At 46.1% G+C, this 12648-nt stretch overlaps 1 protein-coding gene across 1 annotated transcript in view; it reads left to right on the forward strand.

The window, feature by feature from the left end:
* ADAM17 (ADAM metallopeptidase domain 17) overlaps positions 1-12648 on the forward strand; it is a 648967-nt gene that overhangs the window by 273321 nt on the left and 362998 nt on the right. Inside the window, exon 7 of the mRNA XM_086926360.1 lies at positions 1626-1712. Within this exon, the coding sequence (XP_086782486.1) occupies positions 1626-1712 (87 nt within the window). The remainder of the gene's footprint in view (positions 1-1625; positions 1713-12648) is intronic.

Consider the following 12648-nt stretch of genomic DNA (forward strand, 5'->3'; position numbering starts at 1 on the left):
GCAAACACGATGTTCCATGTGTTTAAGTACTTGAGTCCACTTGTTGCTGATTGATGGTCGAGTTTTTGACACCAAGATTAGTTTAGTTAACATTTACACAAAACAGAACCATGTTAAGGAAAAGCTCATAGGATCTTCCTTCAAATTGGATTGTGCCACCCAATAGGTGTGTTATGCAGGGAATCTCAGACTCTTACCCACTAAAGCATATGCTTACTGCTAACCTTGTACATGATTGAATCATAACCTATATCCATATGGATATGAAGAGTTAGGATGCTGTTGATTGTTATTGAAGACACATTTAAAAAAACAATTTTCCTTTAGCAAGATACTTGTCTCCTTTTAAATGCCCTAAGGCTCTACATTTTACTTAGCTGCACTTACTGTATTTGCATTAAAAACATTAACTATTGATGTTAGAGCCGTGGGACCATATTGTGCCAAATAATCTTCTCTAGGTGTCTCACAATGATGCAATACTGCCTCTCTCTTTTTGACCTGAATATTCATCTTTGTATCTTCACTCATTCTGATACCTAGGTAATCGAAAATCATTACATTTTTTGAGGGTTTCGAGATTCAAAAACTCTTGTGAGTGCCAAGTGCCACATACTTGGTTTTATTTTCTATTGACAACAAATCCTTTATTTTTACAAAACATAGTGACATTTTTATATAGTTTGCAAAGACTCATTAATATTTAGGTAGTAAAGCAGCAGCATTTCCAAATAAGAGTGTTCTCACTTGAGCGCTTTGCATTTTGGGGCACTGATAACTTTTATATCTAAGAAAGAGGGCAGGAAATGATTGTAAAGACATGTCTGGGCTGGTGCAAGCGCACAAGTTTTTCTTCACCAACTAAGTTACTTGTCAACTCACAAGTAGGTCCCTTAGCATTCCTTGCTTAATTATCCTGATAAAGGGATTTAATAACCCTCAATGGCTGACTTGGGATATCATTGGAAGACAAGCTAAAATGTGCATCTCAGCGCACTATTGAATATTTATTTTAAATTGATGAATGCTATATAAAGTGAACCCATTCCTTTGATTGATGTATTTGTCTATGAGTATATTTAATCGGAATACCTGATCAATGGTAATGATTCATTCACAAAAGCCAGCTCAGAAAGGGGTGACATTACCACTGTTTTTCCATTCTGCCAATCCGCCTAGAGGTAACTTTATGTTGAATTTGGAACTATCTCTGCCCCACACAAAGAAGATGAAGTGAAGTAATGAAGAAATAATGAAATTTCAAGTTTTAAGATACAAGAACGACAAGTGTTGACATTGTTTTAACATAGATCAGTTAGAACTAAGTCCATGTCAGTAGCCTTTGCATACTTTTTTGATGTTATTGCCCTCATGATTTCATCCCAGGTTGGGTAGCAACTATTCTCTGGTATTGTTTAGGGGAACCACTGTTTAGATTTTCCAATATTTAGTTTTTCCGGAGTCTATATTCTTCTTGAATTTTAGAATACTTAAATATTGTTCTTGCCATTGATATTACATTCTGAGTTTGCATTTAAAAAGTCTGTTCACCTGTTTGTTTTTCTTTGTGGCACTTGTCATGAAAGATTTATCTGTGTTCTTTACACTGCCTTTGTCAATTTTAGATTGAATTGATAGACCGAGTTGATGATATCTATCGGAATACATCATGGGATGCAGATTGGAAAGATTATGGAGTTCAGATAGAACAGGTATGTTCCAATAATAACATCTTAAATACATCTTGTTATATTTTGTTTTGAAGAATACTTCTAGGTATAAAGACGCTTAACCCATAGCAAATAAATCACTTGCTTATGTATATTGCCTGTCAAGTCATTTAATTGTATGTTGCTATATGTATAGTGCTACATTAACTGTATGGGACCATAGCATTGTACATCAATGGAAAAGAAGAGGAATTAGCTTGTGTACTTGAAGCTAAAAGGTGGAGAGTAAGAACCTATTCTATGTTGAAGTCATTAGGGCAGTTTGAGCTGGGTGGTTTTTATCTGTGGCAGATCATTTATCACTTAGAGATGTGTCTTCAGTTCTATGTGATGGGCTATTCTCTGTGTCATGTGTGATGGGATGGTGTTCCATTTTCTGGGTGCAAAGTTGGAGAAAGCTTAACTTCAGATTTTTCCTTTCCTTTTTGTTCTTGTTCTTTTTGACTTCCAGTCTGATTTTGTCCTGGCCCTTAAAGCGTAGCTGAGAACAAGAGAGGGAGGGTCTATCCTAGGCTTTTTGGCCAAAGGGGAGATGCAATATTCATCACTGCCTTATATTTGAAACAGTTGTTCTTAAAGGTTCATTTAATTCACGTTATGTACTGCAATTCTACCTAAGAAAGGCATTGATGCCCTTTACAGAAGGAACATTAGACGGGATCTATATTTCACACCTGAGTGGTGATCTGACTTGCATTACAATACAGCAGGAGACTAAAACAGTAATCTAAAGCCTAAATTAATTCCAGCATCAGAGGAATGAGTGCAGATGATGGGATGCGGAAGATGGGAAGAAAAAAGGGGCAGGTTGGAAAGTTTAAAGTGAAAAGAGGGAAAAATAGGCATCAGGAGAGAAGTATTGACCAAAATACACTTTACTTAGGTTGGTTTTCCATTTGTTGTGGAATTGTAGAGCGGTAGAAAGTTCCTGGGGAGATAGGTTTGCACTTGAAAAAGATTGGGAGGCCACTGAGAATGATCTGAACGTCCCGGTTTTAAGTCTGAAAACCTCTTCTTCTTCGAAGGTTTTAAGTTCTCTCAGAGATTTTTAACCCATTTACATGTGATGCAAGGAAGCTTGAATTTAATTCTGGACACTGTAAATCACAATAAATTTTGGCGATGCGGTTTAATTTCTTAGTTCCTGACACTAGTCTAGTGATTGAGGTCTTTAGAGCTTTGAGGGAACCCAAAATGGACTTTAGTGTCAATAAAGATGAAGTAGCTGTAATCAGACCTGGTGATGACTAGACTTTGGCGAGAGATGCAAAAATCTTTCAGTAGAAGCAGTGTTTTTCTTTCTTTTTCTAAGGATAAGGGTGATGCGTTTGCAGATTTTGCTATGTGATTGATGTGCTGTACCATGGTGTGAAACGTTTGCTATCCAGATATGACATTTGAACCTCTTCTACATAAACTCCGAACTATCGCGGTGCAGAGAGGGATAACGAGGAACACAGTGACGCATGTAGTATCAGCCTACGCAGATAATATTGTACTTAGAGTTTGCACTGAGGAAGCAGTAACCTCTGATCATGATCATGATCGCCTTCCCTGTTTTGCTTCCATTACGCAAGACCATATTAGCAGACTCATTTCCACCATTAAGTCTGGTTCCCCTCTGGACCCCTGCCCTCCATCTGTGATGGCAAACCTTACAGAAGTGATCTCACGGCCACTCATGGAAATCTGCAATACTGCATTCCAGACCGGTCAATATCCTAGGTCATGGAAGAAGGCTGTGATTAAACCACTTCTGAAAAAGCCCTCCTTGGATCCTACAGCTGTGGCCAGCTATAGACCTATTGCGTGTCTCCCCTTTCCTGCCAAAATATGCGAGTCTCTGATGAACAAGCAACTCTCAGAGTTCGTCGATACTCACCAACTTCTTGACGAAACGCAGTTTGGTTTTAGGAAAGGGCATGGAACGGAGACCGCATTAATAAAGGCCTCAGACGAGATCAGAGCTATTATGGACCAAGGAGGTGCGGCCGTCCTGATCCTTCTGGATTTGTCTGCAGCCTTTGACACGGTCGACCATGTCATTCTGGTCGACTGTGTCACAGCTCTGGGGATAAACGGCACGGCCAGGGATCTTATTTCATCTCTCCTGGAAAACCGTACCCAGACAGTGAGGCTGGGTGATTTCTACTCCCCTATCTCTGCACTCCCTTGTGGAGTCCCACAGGGCTCCTCGCTAAGTCCCACGTTATTTAACATCTACTTAGCGGACTTAGCGAGGGTAATAAAGCTTACGCAGATGATACCCAGCTAGTTCTGGCAATCCATAGAGACGGCCCAGCTGTGGCAGCCAACTTCCAAAAAGCCATGCTTGCGGTCAGTACTTGGATGGCCTCTAATTGTCTGAGGCTTAACTCGGACAAGACTGAGATCATGACCTTCGGCAGGCTTTCCCCGGAATGGTCTACTATCTGGTGGCCTGCACAGTTGGGCCCTCCTCATGTCCCGGTAGAAAAGGCCAGAAACCTGGGAGTTATTTTTGACAGTAAACTATCTTTTGGCCTTCACGTCAACAAGGTTGTGTCATCAGCATTCTTTATCTTAAAAAAGATCAAGAAGTTACTGCCTTATCTCCCTATCTCAGCTGGGAAGACTTTGGTCTCCACTTTAGTATTCTCAAAAATAGACTACGGGAATGCCCTCTTCTTAAACACTCAGAAGCGTGTTTTACTGAAGCTACAGTCTATTCAGAATGCGGCTGCAAGGATTCTTCTTGATATCCCTCGCCGCCAGACTACTACTCCCGCCATTCGTCACCTCCACTGGCTGAGAGTAGAGAGCCGAATTAAATTTAAGGCCCTCTGTATTGCCTATAAGGCAGTGCATGGCGTCGGACCCAGGTTCCTCACAGAAGCGTTTCAGTTGTATACCCCCAAGAGACAACTTAGATCTGCTAATACCTGTCTCCTCTCAGTACCGCGCACGAGAACTGCCACCTGGGGAGATAGGCGTTTTTTGGTGGCTACTCCGAAACTTTGGAATCTTTTGCCATTGGCGATTAAAACAGCCCCTAACCTGATGACTTTCTGCAGGCTCTTAAAAACGTGGTTGTTTAACCAGTAACTGATGTCTGACATCCAGCAAATTGATGACTGATGTCTATTAGCTCCTCATGCGCCGAGACACCCCAGGGTATTCGTTTGCGCAATAAAAATTTCGAAAATAAATAAATTAAGGACATGCGAGGCTGCCTAGATCCTATACCGGAGATTTTTGAAGACTTCCGGGTAATATCGGGCCTAGCGATTAATGACACTAAGTCATATGGCTATCGGTTCGCTGACAGTGCAGGGGACACACAGATGCGGTTTCCCCTACATAGGTCCCAAATGGCACCAACGACCTTTAAATATCTAGGGATTCAAATATACAGAGATACCCAGGACATGTTAGATGGTAACCTGGGGAAAGCGATTAATGTCCTCAGGACACAGGTGCAGTTCTGGAATAAGTTGCCATTGTCTGTGTCCGGCAGGGTGGCAATATCAAAGATGGTAGTGCTGCCACGTCTAATATACTTCTTCACGAACATGCCACTTTTGGTCCCAGCGAACACCTTCAAAATAATACACACAATCATGACGGAACTAATCTGAGGATCGGGTAGACGACACATTAGCCTCGCCAAACTGCAACTGTCGACTGCCCAGGGCGGTATGGGGGTCCCGGATATGACTGCATATGGCTATGCTTGCCAACTCCAATGGCTAGCCTACTGACTAGCAGGTCGTAACCTGCACGAGTTAGACATGTCTGAAACAGATAGGGAGAATGGCGCTATACACAAACTATTGCTGCCAAAGGTAAAGGTCCCCAGCGCAGTGCCACACCTGCTCAAGCTAGCAATTAGTTGCTGGAAAAAAGCGATAAAGTACACAGACGCGGTGACCTCATATGCGCCCACTATACCCTCATTAGGGCTTCCCCTTGGAACAGGCACGCTGACAGAACGCAAACTCACTACCTGGCACGACACAGGCGTCATGCAGATAGGAGACCTTTTTGTAGACGGCAATATTATGTCACACGCGGACTTTAACAGAACACATCAGACTCCCGGTACGCTATTTTTATTACACGCACGGGTCAAGCACTACATCACCTCGACATGGGCACCTGCAGGCATAGAGCCACCCACAAACCCACTACTCACTATGCAATACTTAATGGGGACGGGCAGCCACCTGACGAAATGGATTACAAATGGAATTAGAGCTGGGAAGGCTATCTCACTGCAACCCACTTGTGTGCGATGGGCAAGAGATATAGGCCGGGCACTCAGGGATAAGGAATGGGAGAGGATCCTGCATTTCCCCAAAAAGGTGTTGAGGAACCCCAAATTCAAGTTCATTCAGTTAATGGTTGTGCACAGGGCATACCTCACCCCTAACCGGCTACATGCCATGTTTCCCAACACACCAGATACATGCCCCCGCTGCAGGGCTGATGACGCCGAACTAATACATATGCTGTGGGCCTGCACTAAAATAGGGTATTACTGGGGAACAGTACACGAGTCATTGACAAGGGTAGCTCCCACCAGACCCTACACCTCTCTGGCATATAGCATATTAGGATTGGGCCCTACAGAAAAGACGAGAAGTGTCGCTACACGATTTGTCGACATGGCCCTGCTGTTGGCCAAGAGAACACTCACGATGCGGTGGAAATCAGCTAGACCCCTGGACCCTGAGGCCTGGCATAGGGAGGTAGTACAATGGGGGAGGGCGGAGGGCCTGGAACTGCAGAGGAAGGAGCGAAGAGGACTCCGCAAAACACCTATATCTATGGACTGGAATGCAATGCTACTAGAATTTGTAGCCTATATGGATAACGTTTTGAGTCAATAAATTACTGTCGGAACTGGGGAACTGATGCACCAATGGAGGAGGTAAAATTAACCCCCCCCGCCCCCCACCCCCCTTTTTTCCCTTTTTTCCCTTTTTTCCCCTTCCCCCCTCCCGTTTCCTCCCCTATCCCCCTTTGCCTCCCCCCCCCACTTCCCCCCCCCCTTGCGCTGTCCCCTTCTCCCCCCGCGCTGTCCCCCATGACAACTGGGAACACATGAACAGGTGCATAGGGTACTAATGCAGAGATAATTGGCAAGTAAAGGAAGGTGCCATTGGAAGGAATTGAACTGAATGTTATTCTTATGACCAATGCAAACACGGTGCAACGCGACTGTGAACACAGTTTTCAAAGGGCCAGGGAGGTTGTGGGTGGGGGGGTTATAGATGTACTGGGGGGAAAACGAAAAAGGACTGAAATGTATAATTTATGCATAAATAGTTCCCTGACATGTAATGGATAAACGATGCACCAATTGCAATTGTACTTGATAATGAAAGTATGCAGAAATAAAAATATTTTCAAAAAAAATCCAGATATGAAATTTGGAAAGGCATTTGTTTAGAATGCAGACACAAGTGAAGGAAGGGATTTTCAAATACATTTCGATATCATCAGTACAATGAAAGATTGAAACAATGATATTTTCTAAGAGGTCTGTTAGTGGTTTCATGTATAAATTATAGCAAATTGAAGCCAGTATTGATCCTTTAAGAATTCCTATGGAGATAGTGACTAAGCCTGAAGCAAAGATTCTTAGCCTTACTAATTGTATGCGGTTGGCTATAAATGAAATGAACCAGTTGCCCTCTTTTCCTTAGAGGTACATATTATTCTCCATGGTGTGAATTAGCCTCTGATGGTCAATGTAGTCAAAGGCTGCTGTTAAATGAAAAAGATCTATGATACATGCTTTGCCTGAATCGAGAATGCAATGGATGTCTTCTAAAATGTTCAGCCTGGGGTGTTGCGGACCGCCCGGGCCCAAAAAGCGGCACACAGTTGGAGGCTAGTGAGTGGACGCCGATGCTCACAGCGGTGGAAGGACGAGGTGTAGAGGGACCGCTGCGGCGCCCCCCTGGAGTATCCTCACTGGGCCCGGCCTACGAAGGCCAGAGTTGGGATCCAGCAGACATCCTAGACTTAGTACAGACGCAGCGGCGAATGGCCCCAAGAAGAAGGCAACTCCTGGATCCCACAGGGCTATTCAGGAGCAGGGTGGAGCCGCAGGCCCCCCCTAGAGTATAACTGCTGTGGGGAGAGGGTCCACTCAGTGCCTGGTTGATAGCCCGGGCGTTGGGGCCTATGGCTCCAGATCGGAGCACTACTGCTATGATGGCGTAGCTTGACCCAGCACGGGGCTGAACAGGTCACCTTCGTCAGACCCCGGCGGAGACTACAGGGAGTCCCACGGGGCATTTGCTGCATGGTCTCCTGGGCGGAGTGGTACGGCAGAAGAGACAATAATTCATTCTGAGAGATAGCCTGGAACCTGAAACCGCAGTCGAGAGGCGATCCAACGGCTCAGATCGGCCGGTCCCACCGGGACCGGGTGAGAGGGCGATCCGAAGGACAAGTCCCTGTATGCTCCTAGGCCCAAGACATGGCCGGGAAAGCACAGGCCCTACGTTTTAGTCTAGAGATCAGGCCCTAGAGGCCCAATGCAGACGTAGACCGTGAGTAAGACAGGGAACGATAATGACCACCGGCCGAGTGAAGAAAGACCGCTCCCTCAAAGACATGCTCATGCGGCCTACTGGCAAAAGCACGATGGAGGCTCCATCTACAGAGGAGGCGCCATGTGCGCTACCGGTCAGCCCAGCAGAAGAGGCAGTGACCTGTGCATTTTTGGAATCATTGTTTGACACAGAGAGAGGACCTGCAAATGGTCAAGAACAAGAAAGACCTCACACAAGAAATCAAAGAGAACAGAAAGGACGTAGAATTTCTTGGGGACAGAGTTGCAGCATAGAAGACAAAGGAGACAGTCGGGATGAAGATACGGAGGCATGAAGGCAGGAGGTTATCCTCTCCCAAGAGCAGCATCTAGATCTACAATCACACTTGGAAGACCTCGAGAATCGTTCCCAAAGGAACAACGTTAGGATCCGAGGGGTGAAGGCAAAAGTAGAGGGTAGCTATATCTTTGGTTACGTATGGGATTTGTTTAACCACGTGCTTGGCAACCCCCAAGACACAGAACTCAAACTAGACTGAGCGCACTGAGTGGGCACAACCCACTCCAACAAGGCCCCTCCAGCAGACATCTTGGTCTGTATACACGACTTTCAGACCAAGGTGGAGATATTACACAATGCACCCAATCACATTCCGGGACCAGCCCCATACAGTATTTCAGGACCTTGCCTCACTAACGTTGCAAAAGTGAAGGGAATTTTGCCCAGTCACCATCCACTAGCGCAATCGGGATATTGCGTACTTGTGGGGGTCATCCCTTCAGTGTCATCTTCCGCTGGGGAGGCAGACTACAGCAGCTGCGCTCCTTGTCAGAGGCCTTATAACTACTGGGTCTGGAACCCCCTAGAGAGAACGGTGGCAGTTCGGGCTGGACTGTTTCCATGAGGCACAGGGTCAAGACTGATTTGCATATGGCCATGTCTGAACTGGGGTGGCTTGGTGAGCAAAATAACGATGGATTAAACCTAGATCTGTGATTGGGGCTGAATGTTTTGCCATTGTGCAACATTCCATCCATCATCTTGTGTGTTTGGCTGTTCACCCTATGTGGGAAGGGTATGCCCAGACGTGGGTCCCGTGCTCACTAAGCCACTGGAGTCAAGCTATCCTAACTGAAGACGGCTGATAGCCAGAAACCGGTCCTAGGATGCTTGATTCCGGTCCAGGGAAGTCATGGCTTAGCAGTTCGGGCTGGACTGTTCCCATGAGGCACAGGGTCAAGACTGATTTGCATATGGCCATGTCTGAACTGGGGTGGCTTGGTGAGCAAAAAAACGGTGGATTAAACCCAGATCTGTGACTGGGGGTGAATGTTTTGCCATTGTGCAACATTCCGTCCATCAATTTGTGTGTTTTGAGAACGGTAGCAGAGAGCCAGGGTCTCCTGTCTGCTGTGAACAAACACCAGGCTGGTGAAGACAGGACTGCCGTCGAAGTCAGAGGAAACCAGACCAAGCGGAAACAGCGAAAGGCCAGCAGGAGGCATTTGAGTCTATCCCTGCTGTACTGGCAAAGACTGAGGATATCTAAGCAAGTCAAATGGGTAGCAATCTCACTGAGAATTTGCTGTCGGGGGGGAGGCGATGGGAGCTTGGCCACAACATGGACCCCATACATATTCCATGGTGGCCAAGAATGGCTGAAGGACTGACCTCGAACTCTTCGCTGGTTAACTTAGTTTATTTTTCTATAGGGCTCATCTTTCCTCCTTTTTTTCTTTGGGGGGGATAGTTATTGGGGCCTCCATTCACCCTGCAATTTATCTGTAGGATACACCGCAAACGCTCTTTCGCTTTCTCAGGGCAAGACCAAAGAACAGCCAAGGCGCTTAGGAAAAGGAAGGTATACGTTAGATGTACGTTTGAGTATCAAGAATGCAACTCACTAGCCTCAAACTTCTCACTCTCAAGGGGACTCAACAATCCGGTTAAACGGCGAGCGATTTTATCATACCAATAACATACGAAGGCAGACATCTGTCTACTACAGGAAACCCACCTACTGGCCAGGGACTGTCATAGGCTTAAAGCGCGCGCGCGTTCCCCATCCAGCTATTTTCTTCAGGCCCCACCAAAACTGCAGGGGTGGCTATCTTGGTGTCTCAAGCCTTTCAGGGAAAGGTGATACAGAAAGAGGCTGAAATCAAAAGGAGACTGCTTACTCATCGCTTCAGAGTGGGGGGCCAGGGGCTCATTATAGGAACAATGTACGCCCCCAATGAAGGACAGGAGGGGTTTTAACATAGAGCATTGTCAGAGGGGTTAGCCACGGACAAACGCAGCATACTACTAGGGAGGGACCTTAACCTAGTATTTGATAATAACGCAGACAGGTCAGCCCAACAACACAATCAGGCGGTAACACTATCCAAGGAAGGACATGTCAGGCTAAGGGAACTAGGACTAGTAGATCTCTGGAGGGCATCCCCTCCCCAGTCCAAGGAATTTTCCCATTATTCTAACGCTCACAAAACATACGCCAGACTGGACTACCACCTTTACACCAGAGACATACGGGCACTCATAGTAGACACTGAGATACTCATGGCAACACTCTCGGAACACGCAGTGGTGGTGACTATAGTGTCACTTCCCTCTCAGTCCTGCCCGTATAGACAGTGACAGTGGCGCCTAAAAGACACACTTTCGCACAGAAGTAGTGGAGCAAATTAAGCGAACATTGGGGGATTACCTTATGCATAACACTCCAGAGATCAGCACATATAACCTGTGGGAAGCACTCAAAGCGGTGGTACTAGGTGACTTCATAGCGATATCTGCTGCAGACAAACTCCGGAAGAAGAGAGAGGGCCTCTCCCTACAGATCCGGGAATTAGAGCACATACACCAGAGGACAGGGGCCCAACTCTCAACATTGCGCTCCCAACTGGCTGCATTAGACTGAGACAGTATGCAGCCCTCTGTTTACGCCATTCCTCCTATATTGGGGGGTGGACAAATGTGGTCCCCGCCTAGCACATAGACTGTGCAATAAGCAACTGTGAGGGAAACTCAGTGACAGATGATACTGCGATAGCTGAGACAGTCCGAGAATTCTATGAACATCTGTACTCAAGTCGAACTCCAGATAACACAAGATGGCAATAGATACCTCTAAGACTGGCAAACATCTGATCATGGGTACTCACAAACTTTTTGTCGGGGGCAAAAATTACAGTGTAGTTTGTGGCTGAGAGCCGCACTGGTAGGGGTGGGGTCAGTGGGGGCGGGTGGGGGAGGGGGGATCAGTGGGGGGGGGGGCTAGAGTAAAAAAAAAAACCTGTTTCAAAACATTAGACAATGCGACAATGATGCATTTCAAAAGCAGATGTAACTACAAAAAGCACATTTTGATAATACCTTTTTATTAGCAGACACTAGCAATCTTTTTTTTTTTTTTGTGGAAAACCTTTATTGACAAATCAAGGCACACAGCTATTTAGCCTTACATCCCGGAGGCTAGGCAGCATTATTAGAAGAAGGATGATCAGTGCACACAGTAAATATTATAAAATCGTACCAGGTTTAGTTTTATACTATAATGACGAAAAACCTATGAGTTAAATAACCTAAAGAAACACCAAAACCAGTGTGAGAAGGCAAGGAATAAGTACACAAATGCGACAATACCCAACGCAGGAGAAGGCAGGGCCTTATGCCCAAAGAGTGCAACTGAGCAGTACAAAATGGACGATATCGGGAGGAAAGGAAAGCAGGATGGCAATGAAATGGTAAGTAGGTTGGAAATAAAGGCTAGGGAGAAAGTCGTATATCCAATGGGGCAGTGTCGGGAGGGAGACAGATATCACCCCTGTACTCGTTCCAAGCCCCCCAGATCATAATCCACTTCTTGGGCTTGCCCCGGGCCACGTACACCGTTTTCTCGCGAACCATACACCAATCCATGTTGGTCTTCCACAGTTCCACAGAAGAAGGAGACGGGCGCCCCACTTCTGAGCGATGTCGCGCTTCGCCACCATGTTTCCCAAAGTGACCCATTGGGTTTGCGCATTATTGTAGTCCGTGGGGCCCCACACATTCAGTAAGCAGCGCCGGGCCTCCGCCGGCAAATCAACGCCAGTCACCTCACGCATCACTGCGTGGACACGCCTCCAGTAAGAAGCGATGGCGTGGCACTCCCAGATAATGTGCATGAATGTGGCAAGTTCACCACAACCACGCCTACAAAGACCGTCCACCGAGTGGACCATATGGATCAACCGGGGGCCGGTCACATACACTCTATGCAAAAATTTTAATTGGACCAAGCGTAGTCTAGCTGGGATTGCCACTTCCTTGGGAGAAGACACCGCACACTGCCAATCCTCATCATCCAGTTCAACTCCATCACG

Source organism: Lissotriton vulgaris, chromosome 6 (genome assembly GCF_964263255.1).
Source record: "Lissotriton vulgaris chromosome 6, aLisVul1.2, whole genome shotgun sequence".
Taxonomy (NCBI): Eukaryota; Metazoa; Chordata; class Amphibia; order Caudata; family Salamandridae; genus Lissotriton; species Lissotriton vulgaris.